At 41.8% G+C, this 24,045-nt stretch overlaps 2 protein-coding genes across 3 annotated transcripts in view; one reads left to right on the forward strand and one right to left on the reverse strand.

Annotated features, from left to right (window-relative positions):
- The window catches only part of LOC121958906 (vesicle-fusing ATPase-like), a 31,515-nt gene extending 19,110 nt beyond the window's left edge, over nt 1-12,405 (forward strand). For both annotated transcript variants that reach the window (XM_042508083.2, XM_088070428.1), the window contains 10 exons: nt 1,258-1,353; nt 2,195-2,351; nt 2,920-3,053; nt 3,697-3,763; nt 3,883-3,962; nt 5,462-5,596; nt 5,919-6,032; nt 10,046-10,101; nt 10,290-10,362; nt 11,240-12,405. In XM_042508083.2, the coding sequence (XP_042364017.1) occupies nt 1,258-1,353; nt 2,195-2,351; nt 2,920-3,053; nt 3,697-3,763; nt 3,883-3,962; nt 5,462-5,596; nt 5,919-6,032; nt 10,046-10,101; nt 10,290-10,320 (870 nt within the window). In that variant the 3' untranslated portion in view covers nt 10,321-10,362; nt 11,240-12,405. The remainder of the gene's footprint in view (nt 1-1,257; nt 1,354-2,194; nt 2,352-2,919; nt 3,054-3,696; nt 3,764-3,882; nt 3,963-5,461; nt 5,597-5,918; nt 6,033-10,045; nt 10,102-10,289; nt 10,363-11,239) is intronic.
- Nucleotides 12,406-13,603: 1,198 nt separating this feature from the next.
- wnt3 (wingless-type MMTV integration site family, member 3) overlaps nt 13,604-24,045 on the reverse strand; it is a 35,649-nt gene continuing 25,207 nt past the window's right edge. Inside the window, exons 3-4 of the mRNA XM_042508013.2 lie at nt 20,878-21,143; nt 13,604-16,788 (exon numbers count right to left, since the gene is read on the reverse strand). Of these exons, the coding sequence (XP_042363947.1) occupies nt 16,309-16,788; nt 20,878-21,143 (746 nt within the window). The 3' untranslated portion in view covers nt 13,604-16,308. The remainder of the gene's footprint in view (nt 16,789-20,877; nt 21,144-24,045) is intronic.

Here is a 24,045-nt window from a genome sequence, read left to right on the forward strand (position 1 = left end):
GTAAATTGATTTATCAACACGTATTTTCAGTCCAGGGTTCGGTCTGAGGGCTTGTTCTGCTCACTTTCTAAAGTCTTGACATCCAAAATAAAGTTTATGACTGAAATTCAAATCTTTCAACTTGACATAATCTTTGATACTCTTATAAAATGCTTAAAGGAGTCATTTTTCCGCATTATAATTATATGTTAAGGTGAATTTGTGTGTTTTTCTTCCATGCATTCTATGGTAACTGTTTCCATCAGCAAAACTTTATTAAAACATCATTTACAAACTGTTACACACAGCAGCAGACCTGTTTTGACCAAGGTAAAATTATTGTTTTTGTCAATGTAGTCTGGCTTTGAAGAGAGCATAGATAAGTTTCATTCCTAGTTTAGAATTAAATCGGAAGGTTTTAGGATAAAATAAATGCTCTCTGAAAGCAATGAGCAGATAAATGAGACTTGGATTATACTTTACAAGTTGTGTAAGAGTTTTTAAACACATGCTTTGATATCGTTTTGCTGGTTGTTAAACACAGAGCCATTTTATTCATCTTGAATTTTCTCAGTTTCTCAGAGGCACGGGAAAAAAATACATTTCTTCCCAATTTTACTTTAACACAAAGTGAGTAACTAAAATGAAAATGGTCATTTTTGAGGTGAAGTTTTCCTTCAAATTGTGTTTTTTTTTTTCTTTTTTCATAGCAGTCACTGGGATAGTATGAGTAACACACTTAGCAGGCATGATACAGTGATATATATTTCCAGTTAAAGTAGCCACCCAGGTGAGGAAGGACCCAGCTGTGTGTGTCTGAGTGTGCGTGCCCTCACTTAAGTGTTTTATCAGGTGCGTGGACTCAAATCTACACAGCTCAGTGGGACACACTGATAAGGTGAAGCTCTCATCTGTTAAGTGTTCTGCCCCCACAGACACACACACACACACACACACACACACACACACACACACACACACACACACACACACACACACAAGCAGCAGATATTGGAGGGTGATGATAAATGACAGACAAGGGCCTTACACATGTCTGATGGCCGTGACGTTTTTCTTCACTCCTCTGAACACTTATTCTTCCCTCCCTCCTCCTCTCGCTCTGACCTTTCTGCTCTCAGGGAGTACATTGTCTCCTGACACACTGTGCAATCTAAATGTGCAATACTTCAAGTAATGCATTTCATTAGCAGGGGGGAATCCAGGAATGAAAGGAGCTTATTATGTGCTGTCGCTCAACTTGTGTTGTGTTTGTTGCAGGCCAGTAACACGGTGGAGGTAAACATCGAGACGGCAGAGAAGCTGCAGGTCTGCAGACTGGACTTCATGGCTTCACTGAACAACGACATCAAACCTGTAAGCTTCATTACATCACTCTCTCTCTGTCCTTGTCACTTTTCTGTCTTTTTTGGTTTCTATTTCTGTACCAAATACATTTTAATGAAAAAATTAGTAGAAAAAAGTGTGTGAAATGAATTAGACATTCCAGCTTGTAATACAAATAACCCAGAGTAACCCAAGTTAACCCAATAACCCAAGTTCAGAATGAATTATTCACTGTCCCCACCTCCTGTAAGAAAAGTCCGTATAAATACAGCACAATTTACCATGTTAATATGAAGAAATTTTCTGTAATGACTTTTCACAGGTAGTTCACCTGTATTTTTTAATGATGCATTGCATTGTGGGAGCAAGAAACCCTGCTAAGCGCAAAGAGGTCAAGGGGAGGAGGCCATTACACATATGGGGATTTAACTCAGTAAATAGAGAATATTCTTTTATACTATGAGATTAGCCTTTTTAGGGTAATATTGTAGAGGGAATATACCGTAAAACTACAGAATAATCTGTTTTAGGATTTATGGAAATGTCTGTAAACTTAACGGAAAAGGTACCGGTAATGTTCTGCCAGGACATTATCTGTTTTGTTCTGGATATTTCTCTTTGACTAAGAGTACAGTAAGCCTTCTACAGTTTTAAGAAAACACAACCTACATTGTACAGTAAAAAACCACAAATAAACACACAACAGAGTATATTTTTTAGGTAACTTATGAGAGGCACAAATACAGAAACACCCCATCAAAGTTCTGCTCAGAGACTTGAAATAGGACGAGTACAGCATTACATCAAGAGTTTTCTTTCTCACACACTTAAAAAAAACCCACACAGTGTAACTCTCTCTCTTCCTGTCCAGGCTTTTGGCACCAATCAGGAGGACTACGCCAGCTACATCATGAACGGGATCATCCGATGGGGTGACCCGGTGTCAGCCGTGTTAGAGGACGGGGAGCTGCTGGTGCAGCAGACGAAGAACAGCGACCGCACACCGCTGGTCTCTGTGCTGCTGGAGGGTAGGACTCACACACACTAACCTGATGCAATCTCTGCAGGGTCCCTGCGGATCCTTAAAAAGTCTTTAAAGGCATTTAATTAATCAGTCTGAAGTCTTAAAAATGCTAAGACATATAAGGTACAATTTAATGATTTTACATCTGACTTTGCATTGTTTTTTTTGTTTTTTTTAAATCACAAAATACCAATAGCTTTACTGTCACCCTAAAGTAATGTTTTACATTACAGTAAATATTTGAGCCAAAATTCTTCCTAACCCTAAGCAATTGGTGTAAGGTCTTTTTTTTCCATTACTCCCCAATTTTGATTATAGTGAACTAAGTCTTAAATTTAATTCTGAGCGACACTGATAAAGTCTTAAATTTCACTTGGTGTAAGCTGCAGGTGCTCCAGCATGCAGGCCAAATATCCATAGTCAGCATACAGCAGCTAAACACACAATAATTCCTTTAAAAGGCTCTTTAAAACAATATGTGATTTCTGTTGCGATTGCCAAAAAATGGACAGTTTGGCCAAATTATGTATGTGACCACAAACAGCTGATTTGTGATCGCCCCTCTGCTTCAGGCCCACCTAACAGTGGGAAAACAGCGCTGGCCGCTAAGATCGCTGAAGACTCCCAGTTCCCCTTCATCAAGATCTGCTCCCCCGACAAGATGATCGGACACTCGGAGATCGCCAAATGCCAAGCCATCAAAAAGGTAGCACTCACTCACTGGACAGTTTTAAAAATCTTCTCAAGCTGGTTTTAAGTTTTGAAATACAGAATGGATTTAAAAGGCCAGTATGATAACGAAAGTTTGGAACAGGAAAACACCGATAGCCAATATGTCGGCCGATATCCCCACCCTCCTTTTCCCCGCATAAACATTTGACAGTGGCAGGAATGAACAATCTTAAACTCTATAATTAACTGGATATCTGTTGAACTTAGTATCAAATTTAAAGTAATAAATCCTTAAATAAATGAATAAATCTGGAGCAAAACATCAAACTAAAAAAAAGTTTAGGTGGATAGGAGTGATTTCTGTGTTTCCAGCTTTTCCTCAAAGTTAACCTTGGATTCCCAGGTACACAATGTAATTCTAAAACACAAATAAAACAAAACAAACAAAAATTAAAAAAGCATACAAAACAAATCCATGTTACTACATGCATATGCACCACAATCTACTCTTATCTAGAAGCAGCTGGTTAGCTCTCAGATACCATTTTTAAATGCAAACTAACAGGCCTTTACAAATACCATAACAAGCAATTCACTCTTTTTCGTGCTTTTGGTTCACGCATAAAGCCATGTGCCTATTTTAATTTGATCTGAGCCTTTTTTTCTCCCTGTGATAGATATTTGAAGATGCCTACAAGTCCCAGCTGAGCTGTGTGGTTGTGGATGATATTGAACGTTTACTAGGTAAGACCCCAGCTCTCCCTCAGAGAGTCACTGCACTACAAGGCAGCTAAAAAGCATTTTGTTTTGATTAAGTCAGTTTTCACTTCAAGTGGCTTATATAAAATGATCTGTCTCATCAGACTACGTCCCGATCGGCCCCCGTTTCTCCAACCTGGTGTTACAAGCTCTGCTGGTGCTGCTGAAGAAACCTCCTCCAAAGGTAACAACTTTGTTGTGTTGTTTATTTGCAGCCTGCTAGTCTTCAGGTGGCAGAGAGAGGGCAGCAGATCTTCTGGATGCCAGCACAAAGTCTTGTGAGGAATTGTTGGAGGTCTGGCTGCGACGGGCATGTGTGAGCGCCTGTGTGTGAGTGTATGGTTATTAGCGAGTGTTTTGGTCCAGGCCCGTTGTGCTCGCAGTGAATGGTGGTGGTAGAGACCCATTTCTCATAGTTTCTTTGGTTGTAGTTTGTGTGTGTGTCTGTTGTTGATGGGTTTGTGAATGAGAGCATAGCCCACTATATGGCTGCATGTGCATGAGAAGTGGCGCGGGGCCTGGTGTTGAATGCCTGGCTGCAGTGCTCCTCTGGGGTTGTAAAGCGCTGGGCCCAGCGGGGTGCCTGGGGCCGGGGGAGGCCAGGGGGACAGGGAGGAGAATGGGCTCTGTGAGAGAGCCAGGACCTGGCAGCACCGCCGCCTGTGTGGCACCTCATCTGCATGCAGCATCACAACCCCCCACGCCATGGGGGGGCAGCCGGCAGCCATAATCCCCCTGTCTACTCGCCACTCCTCTGCCTCTCCTCCTTCGTCTTCTTCTCCTGGTCCTTCTCCAACTTGTCGGCTTAGTGGAGCTACATTTCTTTTGCTCCTCTTCTTTCTTCTCCGCTCATGTTTGTCTTCTCTGCTGTTGTCTTCCGTCTGTGCGGTTGTCCTGTCTTCTCCTGTCTCCTGTTATTTTCTATTCTCTGTGCTCTTGTTGTGACTTAAGGCCCCTGTACACGGTCACAGAAGCAAAAGTATGCACGCACATCCAATCCAAAGTTGGAGCAGGTGCTGAACCAAACATAAGGAAATACTAAATGTCTCTCATACTGCAGGGCTCCAGTTATCTCTTTTTTTAATGAACCAAAGTGACATTTTGAGCAAGACAGCTCGTGATCAGACTGGATTTGCACTGCGAGACACCATCATGTGACCGGTCACATGAACAAGATGTTTCAAAATACATGTCAGTAATGCTGCACTCCATTCAAAGTCAGAGGTCTCAATTTCCCAGCTGAGATTTTGGACTTCCAAGTGTTCCAGGTGCACAACACCAAACATAAAGAAATATGTGACAGTGACAAACCATTCCTTCTGTGGCAAGTCCACAGACAGTTGTGTGGCAAGTTTGTTGCAATTTCGGTGAAAAATAAGTTTATTACGTTCTTTAGTTTTTGCAAAAAATAATCTAAGCCAGGTCCAAGTGCAATGAAATTTTTGTGTAGTCGGACCAATCTCACACAGTGAACCTGCCAGATTCAGTGTCCTGTTAATGTTATTGTTACAGTATGCAGGTGCACAGTCAATCCAAAATCCATATACCTAATTTTCCATTGTAACATACACTTCAAATTTGGAGTCATGACATGTCTCCTGACTGTTAAGAAAAAAGGAAATGAAAAAATGAATGGTCGAATAAACACATTAAATTCTGAAGTCACGTCTGCTTCTCTTTCAGGGACGTAAGCTGCTGATCATCGGCACCACAAGTCGTAAAGACGTCCTCCAGGAAATGGAGATGTTGGACGCTTTCAGCACCACCATCCACATTCCCAACATCTCGAGGGGAGAGCAGCTGGTCGATGCACTTGAGGTAACAAACACACACTCAAAAACAGCACACACAAATACACACCTGCACATACATGAGCTGAATGCATACAGCGGCACTTTTAAACCCCTAAACTATTTATTACACTTGACATTTGCTTTGTCAGCAAAGGTTTTAAACATGTTTTATTCAAAACCTATAATGTGCATTAATACTTTTTTCACATACTCATACGAGGCAGTATTTTTGATGATATTTGATCTACTGTAGTTTGAAAATCTTAAACACATTTCCCCATTTTGAATGAATGTTCCTGTTTTGATGCCATGCTAAGTGCTCTCCTTCCTGTGTCTCCTCCCTGCAGCTGCTGGGCAGTTTTCAGGATATAGAGCGAGCCAGCATAGCTAAAGCTGTGAAGGGCCAAAGTCTGTGGATTGGCATAAAGAAGTTGCTCATGCTGATTGAAATGGCCGTGCAGGTGAGAAAGAGATCCCCTCCGAGCCTCACAGAGCCTCTGGCAGGGCTGTAAACTCTGTCTCACTAGAGGCATAATGTTTTTGGAATGATCAATCGTCCGACTACATCTGTTGCATTTTCATGAACGAAATATCTTAAGAAAACTTTGAGGGATTTTTTTCAGATTTGGCAAAAACATCCACTTGGACTCAAAGATCAACTAATTAGATTTTGGTGGTCAAAGGTCAAGGTTACTGTAAACTTGTCTGTCTCATTTTTGTAAACGAGATATCTCATAAACACCTTGAGGGATATCTTTTTTAAAGATTTGATACAAACACTCACCTCACCAGACAAGTTCATATGCTAATTATGACCAAATATTACACAATTGTCTATAGCAAAATTATGACATTTTGTATCCCAAAGGTCAACTTCCCTGTGACATCATGATGAGCAAAAACACTTTTCTGGCCGTGATTCAGGAGCAATAGGGGAGATATTTGGTTAGATACTGAAATTGTGACACTAATCTTGAAACTGTACTGACTATTAGACCCTAATGTCCTAAAATCCTAGAAATGTCCTAAATTCCTAGAAATGTCCTGAAATCCCAGAAACATCCTAAAATCAGTGTAATGTCATAAAGTCCTAGAAGCTTCTTTAAATCCTAGAATGTCCTTAAATCCCAGAAACATGCTAAAACCCTAAAAAAATTCTAAAATCCTTGAAATGTCCAAAACTCATGAAATGTCCCAATATCCCAGAAACTTCCTAAAATTGTTGAAATGTCCTAGAAATGTGCTAAAACCCTAGAAAGATGTATGGGGCTGTGACTGGCCCCTGGCCTTCTGTCATATTGCAAAAGTAGCCCCTAAGCAAAGCAAGTTGAGTCTCCCTGCTATAGTTTTCCTTTGCTGCCAGGCTGACGTGTGTTTCAGGATATGTAGCTGCAATCTTTGCAGCAACATTCATATTTTATGCATTTTCTACTGTCATGGCTACGTATGAGTCCAGACAGACATGGATGTAAACTGTAACTTGACTGGTTCGTGGAGGCACACAACAATAAGGCGGTAATTCTAGCTTTTATTTTTTTATTCTGAAAGACAAATGTCATATTGGCTCGGCCTCTATATTATCGTTTTTGTAATAATGCGGTCTGAGCTCGAGCAGCCTGTCCCTCCTCTTCCTCGACATCTGGCCAGCATTCTCAACAGTCAACAGAATCTGTCTCCATCACAAAAAACTGTCATCTATTAGCTGGAATGAAAAACTGTGTGGCTTTCCTGATGATTTGTTGAGCAGAAGGATCGAGTGCATCTCTAAGTTCACAAACCGTTCTGCAAACGGTCGAGATCCAACACATTCATAGTTTCGAAACCATGTTCTCTGCGAAGCTCTCCAAGTTACATTCACATGTTCTGAATCAGAGGGAAGCTACTCATAAGAACAATCATACACACCTCGTGGTTTCAGTGTGCCTACAATTTAGAGCAGAATCATAAAGATCCGTCATCCAACACATGTGGCAGGTTAAAAAAACATGTGCATTGAAACCATCCAACTGTGGAGGCAAAAAGGAAAACACAGACCACCAACTCAGCAGATTCTTGGCTTCTTTTCAACACATCAGTTGTATAGATAAGTACTGTGGGTATAAACTGTATTCACCTTTTTAAAAATTGCCTTTAGAGGTTTTGTGGTTTGGCCTCAAAGTTTTTTGCATTTTTCTAAGAGTCCCTGTTGATATTGGTGTAGTTTTTTTAGTTTGCTTTTGCCTTTTTCACAGACTATCAAGTAAATCAATGACTCCTTCGTCTTAAAGTAAAACTCTACACAAACAATGCAGCTCATTAACCCTTTTAAACCTGGATCCACGTCAGTTTTTTTGTGTTGCGTGCACCTTTCAGAATAGATTTAACCCTTTGAAACATGAGCAAATTGGTTTGATTTCTTTGAAAAAACATGGGGGGAAAGGCAATGACCAACTTGGCAAGAAATGTCCTAGATGTTTCAAGAAAATGACCTCAAAATTAGTTGGGAAAAAGGGAGGGGGGATAGAAAACTATATAAAAATAGGGGAAAATGTCAACAAAACTATATCTATATTTTTTATTTATTTATTTATTTTTAGGCCTCTTTTGCACTGATTCTTGTTATAATGGGTCAACCTGTCGGATACTAAGATACAAAAGGCGTATTCTAGTTAGATCTCAAGCGTAGACACTGAAATCTGACCAGTTACAGATGGTTCCAGTTTTTACCAAGATGCTTGGTTTCACAGCAGCTTCTTCTTCAGTGCTCCTGAGACAATAACTTTATTTAAGGTTTATTTAAAGGGGACACAGCATATTAATGAACATCAGTGTAAAAAAAACAAATGTAAATATGCCGAAGTTAAATATGCTGCTAATTTACAATCACAGTCCCATGACAGGTAACAGACAATAGAAATAAAGAGAGAAAAACCAATACAACAATTCATAAAGAGGACAAAAGTGCAATAACAGTGGCAATGTAAACTATATGGCATAAAGTTCATGGTGCAAGGTACATTATCTGTGTGCAAAGTGCAAAATTCACGCATGTGCATGTATTGTAGATCACTAGATAAAAGGACAAGGAGCTATATTGCAGATACAGTGCATAAAGAAGAATTCAGTCCATAGTGGCTTCTTTATCTAACAAAAATCTTCTCCAGGTGCCTCTGAGTAAAGTCTTTACTAAAACACGTAGCGCACTTCTGGCTGCAGCAGCAGAAATTGACCTAAATCTGGCTGGTGTTAATTTCTCCCTGACTGTGTGTCTGTGGTATGTTGATGATGTGTACCGCCTGTTTGGTGAGGCTGGATGCTGTGTAATTGCTGTGGTATGCACAAATGCAGCCATGTTCTGCACCCTGCAACCCCCCCCACACACACACACACACACACCTCATTCTGAGCCTGAAGAAGTATGAATCCGTGTTTGCCGAGACATGCTGCAAACAGCCACGCAGCTACGCACACATATTCACAGCTCGTCTTCAGTCTTTATCTTTTTTCCTCTCATTCCTCCTCTCTGACTGCTCTCATGTCTTAACTCTAGTAGCTACAGGCAATTCCAGACATACTGTAAGTTATTGCACAGGTTGCCATTAATTTTACTTCCTCTCTCCCTCCCCTTCTCTACAATCCTGTTTGCACAAACTGAGGCGTGAACTCCGGGACCTGCCACTATATCAAATCGCTCCCGGGCCAGATGCATGAAACTCTATAGATTCAGCACTAAAAAACTGAGTGAACGCACAAAGATAGAATTATGCTTTCTTTCCATCAGATCTAAAAAAGCTGCATGTACACCTGATTCTGCTTTTATAGATCTCAATCATCGTGGAGGCAGCTGGACATGCACAAGCCTCTTTTCCACTCCCTCAGGTAGCCATAAATGGATGTAGAAACGCCCTTAAAGGAATACTTCACACCCAAACGATCATTTGTATATCAGTAACTCATCCCGTGTTACATGAAAACTCACATGCCTCTACAGTGAGCGATGAATCCAAAAACTGAGAAAATTCGTGATGAATTGAAGTCATAGGGGTTCATGTTTAACAACAGCAAAACTTTATCAAAACATACCACCTTTTGCGACAGAAAATAAAACTTATCCATGCTCTCTTCAAAGCCAAACTCCATTGACAAAAACAGTGATTTTTCCTCGCTGAACACTGGAGTCGCTGCCTCGATCAGCTAAAGTGGTTTGTGTTACTGTGTGACTTTGGTGTTTTAAAGGGTTAGTCTGGATTCACCAAATTCAAAAAATAACAGTCAAGGCAGCAGTAGCGCAGCAGTAGGTCAGGTAAAAGATGTGAAAGGCGTCAGGATGCAGAAAAACTGATGTCACTCCAGGCCTGTGATGTTTTAACCCCTTGATTGTGAATTTTAGGTGAAACACATGCTTGTTAAGAAAGAAAATATGACCTGTTAGTAGCTGTATGTTTAATATATTGTATGCATATCTGCTCAAAGACGTAATGTGTCTGTGTTTCAGATTGATCCCGGCTACAGAGTGAACAAATTCCTGAGTCTGCTGAAGGATGAAGGAGCGTAAGTATTTTCTTCCTGTTTCTCTTTTGAGCAAGACGGGATCCTTAGTGACACTGAACACTCACGCCACGCACACACATCTGTCACTTCTACCACTCTTTATTACAAATGTAGCAGAGAGAGGTTGTTTAAGTTGTATTAAGTGTGATTAATAATACACATTTTGTCTTTATTCATTTCCCCCGCAGACTGGGTTCTGATAAGTTTGTGGCAATCTAGACTCAGTGGAGCCACATAGTGAGAAAGAGGCATCGTTCAACGGTAAGACTGCAGCGCCTGCAGGCGACATGGTCTCAGTCAGTACTTAAATTTCCTGTCTGGGGTGAATTAAGCTTTTGTAGAATTGCTTTTGTTTAAACTGTGAGTTCAGTTTGGTAATGTACAATTTCTTGCACCAAAATGAATGATGCACAAGTCGTGTCACGCAGAAGTTGGGCCAAAGAGGCTAAAGGACTGTGAGCCTCATTAAAAATGTATTTAGCTGGTAAAAAAATACTAATCATGGTTTTATCCTGTAAAGATTCATAAACCAACTGCAAACTCTTAGCAAGAAAGTGAATATCTTACAAAAAGTTGAACTATTCCTTTAATCTTGTTATTAGTCCTCTTAAGTCTTGCTTTCTATTGTCTGCAGTATTTTCAGGGTATGGCTGATCAAATCTAGTTAGACTGTAGGTTAAAAGTGTATTTTTAACCATTGTGAGTCCCACGTGGACCCCGTAATCACATAAAACAACACCCTGCTGCAGTGTCAGGGGAGAAATTTCACAAAATAGGATTAGAAAGTTCCTCAGATGACTGTGAAATTATTGTCCTATATCTGCATGTTGATAATGGCAAAGTTCCAGAAGATATTTTTCTTCTTAAAGTTATCCGGCTAACTTGTTAATCCTGCTTTGTGAGCCGCACCCCACGAGGACGGGCTTGCTCAAGGTGATGAACAACAAAAAACTCGAACAACTTTTCAACTCGCAGCCGGAGCTTCGTGTCTCATCACACCGCCTCAGAGACTTATGGTATGGTTGGCGCACGCACGGCGAGCCTAAAAATAGGTCGACTAGACAGGTGCTCTCTTGTGGCGGCGTGTCTCCTTTGCCTGCCTGTCTCTTCTCACTTTTATTTGTCTCTGATCACTCAGTTGCTGAGAAACGGAAGCCTGAAAGAGGCTGGCAGGAGGAAGCAAGCGAGAGATAGTTTCCATCTCTCTCTCTGCATCCTTCCCTCCCGTCCCTGAAGCTCTGCGCGCTTCTCTCTGCACTGCAGCTTTCTGCAGCAGCAACCAACCAGGCAACCTCCTTCCTCCTCTTCAGCACTATGTGAACACGTAAAGTAAGATAAACGAGCAGTGTTTGTGCTATCTGTGTATATTGCATCTGCACAAGATCAGTGCTGTTATCTCAATGTGATGCCCCCAACACTCCTTTGGGATTTTATATATAAAGATTTTGCATGCACAAACACTAATCATAACACTGTTTGTTTATATAGGCTTTATTTGTATGCACAGGTTTGTAATCTGATCATTCCAGGACTTAAAAAAAATCTCACTTTGTTCTTATGTCATGTACATGCTCGTGTCTGACCTTTTTTATGTTATAAATAAATTAATTCTATTACTATTACTAACAAAAAACTCTGTAGTATTTGAAATTAATGATGAAATTGATGACGACTAAATGTTATAAATGATATTCAAAATTTTGTTGTGCTGCTTCCAGACACCTTTTTACTTTTAGTATTTAAACCTTTGAACACTGAACATGGAGAAAAAAGTACTGAGCAACTTGGTAAGAAATGTTCCAAAAAATTGCAAGAAATTAATAGATTTAGAAATGTTTTTTGAAAAGCTACAGAAAGAATGTGTAGGGGAAAAAATCAAGGGGAAATGTGTAGGGAAAAAAGAAAAAGATATGGAAAAATGTCTAGGCAAAAAAGGAAATGGTACAAGAAAAATGTCTTTGGGAGAAATAAAGAAAAGAGCCAGAGAAAAATCCTGAGGGACAATGTCTAGGTAAAAAAGGAAAAGCTCGTGAAAAATGTCTAGGGAAAAAAGAAAAACCTAGGGAACAATGTCTAGGGATTAAAAAAGAAAAATGCAAGAGAAAAATGTCGGGGCAAAAAAAGAAAAATGTCTGGGGAAAAGAGAAAATATCGAGAGGAAAAAAGAAAAATGATAGAGAAAATGTCCAGAGAAAAAAAAGAAAAAAGCTAGAGAAAAATGTCTTAGGAAAAAAAGACAAAAGAAGGAGACAATGTTTAGGGAGAAAAGAAAAATTTTGGGAAAATGAAGTAAAAAAAGAAAAATGCTAAAGAAAACTTTGTTTCAATAAAGAAAAAAGCTAAAGAAAACTGCCTAGGGAAAAAAGAAAAATGGGAAAAATATTTAAATTTGCTCAGTTTTCAAAGGGTTAACAATGTGTTTACATGCAAAAGTTATGGTGCACAGTACAGTATAATTACCACCAGAATATGTATCTGTTGATCCATTTTGAACAGTTTGCTCCAAAACCTCTGAATTTACCACAGTCCCTAACAAGAAGAAAAAAATCTGCCACCAGTTGTTTTCATTATCTGCTCATAATTATGGCATGTTGAAATTATAATGTGTCTTTTAGAATTATGATCCAGTGTAATTATCTCTTAATTATGAGGAAATTTGATGTCTCGTAATGAGATGAACCGACTCAGACATTCGCGGTTAACCTCTACAGCATCTATGTTGTGCAATCACTGCACAGCTCAACAAGAAAACACAGTCAACCAAACAGCTACTGCAGCCTGTTTGTGTGGGCTTTTTTTTTTTTTTAGGTATTAGTAAGTTTCTCACGAGCATTCGCTTTCTGAAAAAGTTAAGAAATGAGAAAATCTGTATTGCTAGCCTGGAAATGGTTTGAATTTTGCAAAATAACTTTTTGACTTATCTATAAAACAAGTATTTGTTTAACTAGACAAAAATGCATCGAGACGTGTAAAAATTGCAGTCTTACAATGTGTAATGCGGACGGCTTTTCCCGCACATAAACTGGTAATTATTAACGGAGAACGTGCACAGTCTTATTTTTATTTATGGCCTCTGGTCTGACATAATAATACAAATTTGATGCTTTAGTGAGTATTTCGGGCAGCAGGACGTGTACGTTTGATTGAGTTAACTACAGTGTGTGTCACCCAGTGCAGCTGTGTGGATCACTGACGTGTTTTTAATCATTGTAGCACAAAAAGCTCTGTGGCACAGAGGAGGAAGATATGTAGTTGTTGTTATTGTGTATTTTCAGGGGATTAGTTGATAACAAGAAAAACGCTCTTTAGGTGCCTCATTTTTAAATGAAAGCTCTTAATTAATGGTCCATCTATAGCGTGTGATATAAGCTTAGAAGTGATGAATGTATGTAGAGATCAGATATCTAATAATGCCATCAATGTTACCAACGTTATCCGCTTAGTTTGTGAGGTCATCAATATGTGTGCGTACCTCTGGCTATAAAGGAAAAACACGAGACAGTTTTGTTCTTCAAATATATAATCTTAGTTCAGTCATACAGATATATACATTGTATAATAAATAATATTTATAAAAACATAACATTTACGATTATAAAATAAAAAGGGAATTATTCACTTTAAAACATTTGTACAAAACTTTGGATATAGCGGGAGAGGTGGAGGAAGGCGGGGGGGGGGTTGAACTGAACACAGAAAGGTCGGCCCAGGTAGGACGGGCTGCGTAGAAGATGACACAAATGCTAAGCTATGTCACAAAGAGAGGACAGCCTATACACTACTGGGTATTTTTTGTTGTTGAATATAATTAATAGGAAGCAGGTGGGACTGTCAGAACATGTTGTGTGGAAACCTCTTGCAGTTTGTTCCACCGTTGTTAAAAAAGCCAGCCTTCGCTCCATCCATCCATACGTTTTTCCAGACACTTCAGTCTGTCACTGGCAGCTGTCACACATCCACACTGTGCACACTTAAATCATTCCCCAACCTTCCTCTGCTTAAAGACTAACTTCTGTATTTTTCAACCTGGACTCTGTTTTTTTTCATGTTTTTATGTCAAAGTGACCAAAACTATGGTGGCATCATGCTGCTCCAGTGTGTGATTTTAGACAGCATGCCGGCATCACAGAATCACAAGAGGCGTGACATGTGACACAACAGCGTCTGCCTCTAGTGTGATACATAATAAAAGCGGCAGTGCTTTATTAATGATAAAAATAATTATTTACCGTCCCTGTTAAATGGCGACTGATCTCCCTCTCTCCTAGGAGAGTAAGGAGCTCCTGAATCTCACTGTTTTCCAAAAATGTGTAGATATTTTCGACTGCTGTTCTTTGTTTTTGAGTTAGTTGATTATTGTTATCAGCTGCTTTTTAAATCTCGCAGCAATGAATCGCACACATGACACATCATAAGTCACACCGCCGTAGTTCCAACCTGCTGGCTGCACCAACGTCGTTTTGAGCGCCGGTACTACCACCACTGCCGGCTAAAAGGCGAGACAACTCTGTCCCCCCATTCTGCGATCACACCTTTTATAAGAAACATTTATAAGATTTTTACAAGAACATCATGGAGCCAAAACAGCATGAAATCCCACCTTGAACAGGCAGTGTAAAAGGCACTTTTGACTCAAACACGCGAAAATAGATTACAGGTTGAAAAATACAGACGTTTCCCATTAATGTTCTCAGAATCTATGAACTGGAAGTCTTTTCAGTCCACCCAAAAATCACAGCTGTTTACCTCGAGTGATCTGCAAATAATTTCCTTTTGTTAAAAAAGTACAGAGTCAGAGTCAACTGGGGAAACATCCATGCCTCTAGGGGAAAGAAAAAAAAAAGAGTAAATTATTCTTCCAACGGCTCCAAAACCAAAATCCGCGAGTCAGGAGTGTTTTTTGGGGTGTACTGACAAGCGTACAAGTTCATAAATCACGCTTCTTAAAAACCTTAACTGAGGGAAAATCAGGCTAGAAGGAAGGGAGGGTGTGAATCCGAACCTGCTCAGGTCTCCACATGTCGTCACATGTCCCCCTTTTTCTTTTTTTTCTTTTTTTTTTTTACAGTGATAAAAGAAAGATTTGACAAAAGACGGACCTGATGAATGCGTGATAGATAAAAAAGATCTCCCAATAATCACTTTGCTCATAAGACCAGAATTAATATTAAGCATGCTGAAGCTTGACTCACGTTTGATGCGCACATTTATGAAATGAAACAAATGATCTCAGTCATAATAATTTGTTGTCATCATGTGTGGAAATCATGATACAGGTCGCCCGGACGCTGGAACAAAGTCCTCATTCATAAGCAACCGAAGGAGAATTTGCTTGCGTAAACAACGCGCAAATTTTTACCACCTGGAGTAACTGAATAGTGCATACATATACATGTGTAGGGTTGTTAGTTAGTGGAATGAGCATGCTTGTTCACACACATGCTGCATACCTCCAGTCCCAGCCCAATGGTAATATTTCAGAAATGCAGGGCTATAAAAATCAGACTGTAGCATATATCTTCCAGGCTTCCCGGTTGACTGGTGCGGTAGAGTCAGTCAGCACTGAGGATTTCATCAGCTCAGTAGTTTTACAAAAAAGACAGGACACTTCCCAACACCTGCCTGCTGTTTTCAGTTCAGTTCAGTAGTTACAAAGTGATGCTTTTCCTGGGGCTGTGTTCAGTAAGTGACAGTGTAGAGGTTGGTTTAGTTTAACAAAAACAAAAAGGTAACCCAGCCAGACTGGCCGGAGAAGTGAGGTGTTAGTTAGAAGATGCTTTTTGTTCAAAAGCAAAAAAAAAAAAAAAAAAAAAAAAGTCTGAAAGTTTTTTTTTACTGCATTAATCTCACAGGTAAAAAGTGTTACTGTACATGCCACGAAGGTGTCGGCATGGAGGGGGGAAATAAATAAAGACAAGGGGGGAGGGATGCTGCGGGGAGAGTGGCACAACTTCCCATGACTAGACCTTCGAGTCGAGGTCAGATACTCTGGAAATTGGTGTAGTGGTTTGGAAGACGGATCTAGGGCGTGGTTTTTACAAATAAAGGTATAGAAGTATCCATAGCTGATGTGCCATTAGCCATTAGGGCCTGAGTGTGTGTGCTGATGAATATGTTTTTGTGTTTTTGGGGAAGCGGGGAAGTCGTGCAGGATGTGGGGGAGTCGAAGGGTGGGCAGCACTTGTAGTCCAGCAGTCTGAAAGTCTTTCACTTGCACGTGTGGACGTCGTAGACGCGCACACACTCCTGACAGCTGACGTAGCAGCACCAGTGGAAGATGCAGTGGCACTTCTCTTTGCGTTTCTCAGTCCGGGTGTTGTGGCCGCGGCCGCAGCACAGCAGGTCGCAGCCCTCGATGCCGTGCGACGACACGTTGCAGGCTCGGTCACGCGTCCCGAAAGAGCCGGTCTCTGGGTTGGGCTCGCAGAAGTTGGGTGAACCCTCGTAGTAGACCAGGTCGCGCTCGGTGGGGTGTTTGAAGAAGTTGTACTTGACTCGCAGCGTCTCCACCCAGCCTCGGGACTCGCGGTGCTTCTCCACCACCATCTCCGAGGCGCTGTCGTACTTGTCCTTCAGGTAGTCGCCCAGCATGCGGAAGTCGGGCTGCGCCCACCAGCAGGTCTTCACCTCACAGCTTCCTGACAGGCCGTGGCATTTGCAGCGCAGGTGCATGTGGTCCAGGATGGTCTGAGAAACACAGAGGGCAACATCGGTTTTAAATTGAACCTTGAAATTCTGATTTGGAAATAAAGCGTACACATTTTTTGTTGCATTTCCACTGCATGGTATGACATGGCTCCCAGAAGGCCACCAATGTTGTTAGACATTGATATTTGGTATAATTTAGGTTGCGATGTCAGGTGACCAAAGTGCAGTGTCAGTACAACACCTAATGTCCATTTCAATTTGACGTAGAAACGTAGGGACAGATGACATTTCTATTTTGACGGTTTAAAATTGTGCAGTTAATTGGAGTTTCCAAGCAAGCTGAGCAATACTAGAAAATAAACTTCACACTCTGCAGACCACTGACTGGTCAGAGAGGTTTTCACCAGCACGACTTTTGGACGTCCTGCAAAAACCTGCCATTTTTGCAACCGTCAGTAGCGACCCCAATTTTTAAAATTAATTCGACCCAGATTTTTAAAAAATCGGTCAATTAAACAGTGCTGTAAAATGCTCTCACTTTCTGTTCAAATGATGGAGTGCAGACATTTCTCTGTTTGGTTGCAGATTAAAGGATTTAGTGTCACATTGATGTGACATCAATATCTCGCGGTGTAGCAACAACAACAAGCTGAGAATGGTGGATAGTACCCGAAATGGAGAAAAGGACGTGGTACCACAAGTGAGTCAAGTTGAGTCAAACCGTGCAGTGGAAATGCAGAAGTAAAGTTATGTACCAGCCTGGCAAGGATCCAACATGCTTAAGCTTTCGTAACCCATTTTTCCTGATCGCTTAAAGCAATACTCCACTAAAAATATGTCCGCCTGGAGGCTTTGAAATGAGGCTCTGAAACTTTCTCCTTCAGCTTCACAGCAGTTACAACAGATTCTTATGGCACTCCACAGTCATGGCAAAAACGTCTTAAATCTTAGACCATTTCTCTGCAGTGGATATATATGTTCATGGTACCCCGAACTGTTTTTTGTGAGCCAAGAAATCCCTTAACATGTTTCCTCTGGCAGATCTTTGTAGCTGTGAGGTGTCGAGAAGTTTCTGTGGATGTTTTGACATTTTGCTGTGACTTTCAGAGCCTGTTTACACCTGTTTTTTTACACCTGTGTTTACACCTGTTTTTACATGTGTCCTGGGAGATCTAATCACAAGTGGTCAGCACTAAAAAGCAAGCGTCAATGGCCACCAAGACGCACTGTGATCACTTGGCTGTCTATGTGCGTCAGTACCAGGTGTAAACACACATTTGATCCAATCACCCAAACTACTTTTTGAGGTGATCTGGGACGCATCTGACCACATTTTTTTCTGTAGTGTAAGCACCAATGTGTCCTGATATGTCCCCAACAAGAAAATGTGTCGTCGGCTTTACCTGCTGAGAATTTGATACTAAAAAAGGGTAGATTTTGGGTAGAGTATTCCTTTAACCCTTTGAAACCTGGAGCAACATCTCTTTGCTTGTGCTACTTTCAGATACCGTTCACAAGTATTTAAAACTTTAAACAAATCAGTGCAATTTCTTTCACAGAGTAAAGAAAAAAGGCAATATGGAACTAGGTTGAAAATTTTCCACAAATTGAAATAAATAAGTAGATTTGGAAAATTACTTTTAAAACATTAGGGGAAAATTTCGAGGGAAAGAGGGAAAAACTATTATATAGTTAATTCTCATAATTAAATATTTAAAATAAAATATGTTACAGATTTGTCATGAAGTTTAAGCACTTTTCCAGGTCATTTCCTGTTTTTATTGTATTTTATTTAGGTTTTCAATCTTTTTTCTTTTTGTTTTGTGTTGTTTTAACCAATTTTCAGGTGTTTTTCTCGAACTTTTGCTGGGTAATTTCCTCTTTCGTTGCTCATTGCCTTCTTCCCATGATTCTGAATTTGCTCAGATTTCAAAGGGTTAAAGTATATTTAAATAAGTGTGCTGGTCTTAATTTGATTACCGACTCTTGGCATATTGGTCACAACCAAGCAAGATCTGCTGGGATTTATGGTCAGTAATTCACAGAAAATTCACCAACTCAGACTTACGAAACCGCTGAAGAGATGCAGAGCAGGCCAAGAAAAACAATGTGCCACTGGCTGCAATTTATGTAAGTGTCATGCAGCTGTGAAGTACAGAGACTCTGCTGCTGCTAATTCCCTCTGAAGTCACTGGCTCACATCATGAGTATGCTGCCTCGGGGCTTATTTTTTTACCTTTGTGTTTTGATTTTGTTGTGCTTTAATTCAACAGCTATATTTAGCTGCAGAAATCCCCCAGCTGGGGCGGAAGGCAGGTGGCTGTGGCACCTCTGGCTGAGGAAGGGGAGCGAGGGGGCAGACGAAGGGGAGGAGGCGGTGGGCTGGTGACATCACTCTGTGAGCTTGTCATGCCAACATCAAGTCCCAGAGGCCCTCGGGGCTAAATAATGGAGCGTGAGAGGGCCAGGTGGAAAGGAGCGGAGACTCCTGACAGTGCTGCTGTTCAGTTAGCTCCTGTGGTCTCCCCGGCTGCTCCTGTGTGCTCACATCAAAGGGCCGTCTTGTTGCCGTGTGGTCCCTCCATTTGCCCCTCAGCGAGCAGCCGTGGTGCTGATTTTTTTTTTTGACAGCAGCCAGTGATGTTTTAAGTCTGAGCTGATTTCCTTCTTTTCCCCCTCAACTCACTCGGGATATTTGACTGTCAGGGAATTTTTTCATTGGGATGCAAGGCATGAAAGGCGAAGTGTGGGGCGAGGCGGGAGGGAGGGCGCTGCTTAGGTGAGTAATTAACCAGTCATTCAAAGTCAAGTGCTCATTTTCAGTGGAAACTCAGAAATGTGCAAACAAGTCAAATACCAAATCCCTGCCCGTCACACAAACAATTAGTAATCCAGAATAGCGATGTTTCCCAGATAGATCTGCTGTTTTTGCACGACAGTCAGGTCATTGTCTATTGTTTACTGCATCTGGGATTCACTTTTCCACTTTTGCTACAATTTATAGTACAATATCTGCTGAGGTTGTTTGTTTAACCCTTGGGGCTCGCTTTGATATTACACACTCGTATCGCTCTGCGCACAAAATGAGCCTTTCAAAAGCAAGCTTTAGAAAATATTATACATTAATATTATTTTCGACCCTCACTGACTTTATTTTGTTAACGAATATCAATCCTAATCATAAATATCAAATATTCATTAATATTCAGAATTTTAACCCTTGCCCAGTGCTAGGTTTTTGTCATGATGCCACTGTGTTTTTAGATGAAGATTTTAGATTTTATTTATTATCTCAGCTGGGATATGTCAATGATTTGCAGTAAAATTGATTTTTATACTTTTTTTGTGCAATTTCAAATATGTGTCAAATATGTCTTAGCATATTTTAAGATTTAAGATATTTTTGACAAATTGATTTACTTTAATACTTCTTAAGGCCTTATTTTAGATCAATTAATTCAATGTTTTTAGAGACTTTTTTAAGGATCGTCTGGAACCCTGTGTTGGGCAGCTTGCTGCTATGGAGATTTATTTCTTCTCACGCAGGCGCAAAATGTACTTTGGCCTTTGCCTGTAGTCTTTGTGGTGCGTCTGAAGTACAACTTTTTGGCAGAGACACAGACAAAGTGAAGCGATGCAACAGTCAGTCTTTGCCTCGAGTTCTTTGATGTGTTTTTGATGTCTCTGGGCCTTTAACGCCGCAGCAAACAGCATTTTGAACAATGATGTGCTGCCAACTTTGTAGCAACAATTTAGGAAATTTCTTTCCTGTTTCAACATGACAATGACCCTGCACACAAAGCCAGTTCTATGAAGAATTGGTTTTCCCAGTTTGGTGTGTAAGAATTTAACTGTCCTGCCCAGAGCCCTGACCATGAGACCTATGGGATGAACTGGGAAGGTGTCATGGTCAATGTTGGACCTCACTGATGCTCTTGTGGCTGAATGGGAGCAAATCTCTGCAGCCATCTTCCAAAATCTTGGCGGAAACCTTTCAGAAAGGTTGGAGGCCATGTGAGTGTAATGTTTAAATGTCTACATACTTTTGGCCATGTAGTCTAGAAACAGTACAGAAACCTAGGAGGAAACCTGTGAAAATTGTCCCTATATGTGTCCAAATGTGTTTACCGTGCGTCCTGCCTCGTTGTTGTGTCGGTTCATCGCTGAGCGAGCATCCGGACGATTCTCTCTGGCGTCGGCGAACTCCCTGGACACCAGCACCCCGAACTCTGCGTCCTCGCTGCAGCCGCCCCACTTCCAGCCCTCCCCGGGAGGCCCTTTGTGGTGGGAGTCGCAGCCGCACATGGTGGACGTTCCCTCTGCGCAAGAGCGCGTCACCGCAAACGCCACGCCTGCTGAAGCGATGGCGTGGACGAACGCTGACTCTCTGGTTGCTGAGAGAGACGGGGAGAAAAAGAGAGAGAGACATGGTGTCAATCTTGTGTTAAACATGGACAAGGAGATTTTTACTGCTCCAAAATCCAGACAGACGTGATGAAATGGATACCTCGAGGCAATAACCTTTTAACGCAACATTTCATCTGTGAGGAGGCACATTTATGTACCAAAGTGAAAAACAAGATGCCTATGGAAAGAAACTTTAACCCTCTCTTATTTTACAATCTGTAATCGTGGTTCGCGGTATTTACCATACAATCATCACGAGCGATGACAAACAGGACACATGAAGGAGCCGAAAAAGCAGAGTCCCTGCAGTGTCATCAGCCCATTGTGGTTGTGTCAGGAGGGCCTAACGCTCTGTGGGATCTCAGTGACCTCCTGTCATCCCTGAGGTGTGCTGCTTTGCATCTGGATAGTGTTTCAGGAATGTTGTCACCCCCTCCTGCCCGTCCCTGCTCAGAGCCCAAGGCCTTCTGGTGAAACCTAGCAGCGTGTCGGCCTGTTTCTTTTTTTACGCCGAGGGATGGAGTTACGCCTCCTTTGAAGGCAACAGCTTATTATGTAACCAGACACCATTGTTTCACAATCACAGCACACTTACCATGGCTCACACATTACACTCCACTAGCTGTGAAACACACACACACACACACACACACACAGGTAAGGGGATGTGTCTGTAAGCAGTGGCTTGACTTTTCAAGGGCATTCAGTGGCCTGAGTTCCTGATCTGCACAATTGCGTGATCTGAGTTTTGAAATTTGTACGAACACGACCAGAGAATTAAAGCCGTATTTTGCAGACCGCAGTGGCGACTAAAGCCAGAAATTCCTCTGCAATCCCGCTGCCAGTGAAGCTTTCAGGACCCAATCGGACTTCTTTACAAGCCACAGACAGTTTACTGATGTTTGGCTGGAGGCTAGTCATATTTTCCCACCCCGACTGTGTCTGAAAGCAAAGTAACAAAAACAAAAACACCTTTTTTGTGGATGCCTGCAGGGCTGATACGATGCCACAAGGGTCAGCATTCTAGGTGTTTAATGATTTTTTTTTTTTTCACGTACCTGCGTTTCTGATAGTTTTGAGTGTAACGATGCTCATAATTTATAGGCTGAAAGGTCAGATGGACTATTTGTTGTGGAAATTTACAGATGTCAGTAGTATCTGAAAATAATACAAACTGAACCATATGTTCAAAATCTGTCATCTCAAGATATATATCAGTTATGGATAGATGGATGGATGGACGTTTCTTGGATTTCAGCACTTTGCTCTGATTTTGGGACGTTTCTAGGATTTCTGGACTTTTCTCAGATCTTAGGACTTTTCTCAGATTTTAGGATGTTTGCTGGATTTTAGCAGGTTTGTAGCACTCAAGGACATTTCTTGGGTTTTAGGACATTTTTCAAATTTTTGGACATTTCAAGGATTTCAGGACATTTGTGGATTTTAGGACATTAGGGGCTGAGCAAGGACCTCTGTCCCATGGGTTGTAAGATATCCTTCACAAGCACTTTTTTTTGGATAAACAAGCTCTATTTTGATGCTGTTTTACGCGCTCTGGCACTTTATGGATACTAAAGGTACTTAAATTGATTTAAAAAAATGACTTGGGGGCCACCGGCACCCTATCAGGGGCCAGATTTGGCCTGCAGGCTGTAAGTTGAGTATCACGGAGTTAGACTCTTGCTTGTCTACAAAAACTGTATTCTCACCGTTGATTCCCAGTAAAATGATCCCGCTCTGGTCTAAATCCCCAGTGAGTCCTCGCATGATTGGATGACACTCCGTCCTCAGGTTGGGCATCCCTGCTCACCCTGGCAAGCCTAGCTGGGCCCTCCACAACAGGGGCCTGTGAGCCCTGGGCCCCTGGAGCTCTGGCTGTTAGCCATGGCTAGCGCTGCTTCTGCTACCTGCTGGGCCCATCAATCCGCCTTTGTTTCCCTTGTGTCACACTGTATTATCCACACAAAGGGCCCAGCGACTCGCGCCCCCGCAGCCCCGCTCTGCCCAGAGCTGGCATTCCCTAAACTCCCTAACCCCCCCATCTCCCCCTCCTCTCTCTCCAGCCACCCCTCCGCCAACACCCTGAGCTGAAATCCCATACACCACCACCCACCACAGGACCTCCACCCCCCACTTCCTCCAGGCATCAGCACCACCACGGCCAACACGCCGCTTTAAGGTGGCTTGGGCTGGTGGTTGGTAGCTCTCGCTTCCCTAACTTTTCCATTCATCACTCCCCAAAGCGCTCCTCTTCCTTCCTTCCCTCCTTCCTTCCTTCCCTATCCCAAAGTGCACACCCGGAGTAGGTTGCGAGAGATTCCCTTTCAGCCTGTTTTCATGACAGAGTCAAAAGGGCGTGTGAATGGGGCGTCCGTGGGAGCTGGACTGTGTGAGGCGCGCACTGGTCTTCATGCACAGTAGGGGTTGAGCGGAGCCCCCCGGCCCTTTTCTATTGCCTGTAATCTCATTTGGCCTCCCCTCTCCCTTTTATTTGACTGAGGAGCTTGGACTGCTCACACTGCCCATTTCTGCCCAGATTCCTTCCCCTCTGACACACAGGGTAATTCATTTCCAATCAGCAGCCCAACTCACAACACACAAACGTCTACCTTCATAATTAGGGACCGCAAGGCCTTAAGCGGGACACCTGTGCCTGTTGTTCTGCGCTGTCAGGTTGGGCGGGATTGTTTAAAGCCGTGGTTCCCAACTGGTCCAGCCACTGGGTCCAGATTTCTCCTTAGTCATTAGTTTAAGGTCCACACGTAAGAGAGATTACCACATATTCAGTTTTATGTGGCAAAATGTTAATAACATGTGGGCTTAAAGCAGAATGAAATATTACTATAATTTGATGACACTGGGGCCATAGCGTGGACCTCTGTAGGAAAG

The sequence above is a fragment of the Plectropomus leopardus genome, chromosome 19 (assembly GCF_026936395.1).
Source record: "Plectropomus leopardus strain MGB_pleo_1.0 chromosome 19, ASM2693639v1, whole genome shotgun sequence".
Classification (NCBI taxonomy): Eukaryota; Metazoa; Chordata; class Actinopteri; order Perciformes; family Serranidae; genus Plectropomus; species Plectropomus leopardus.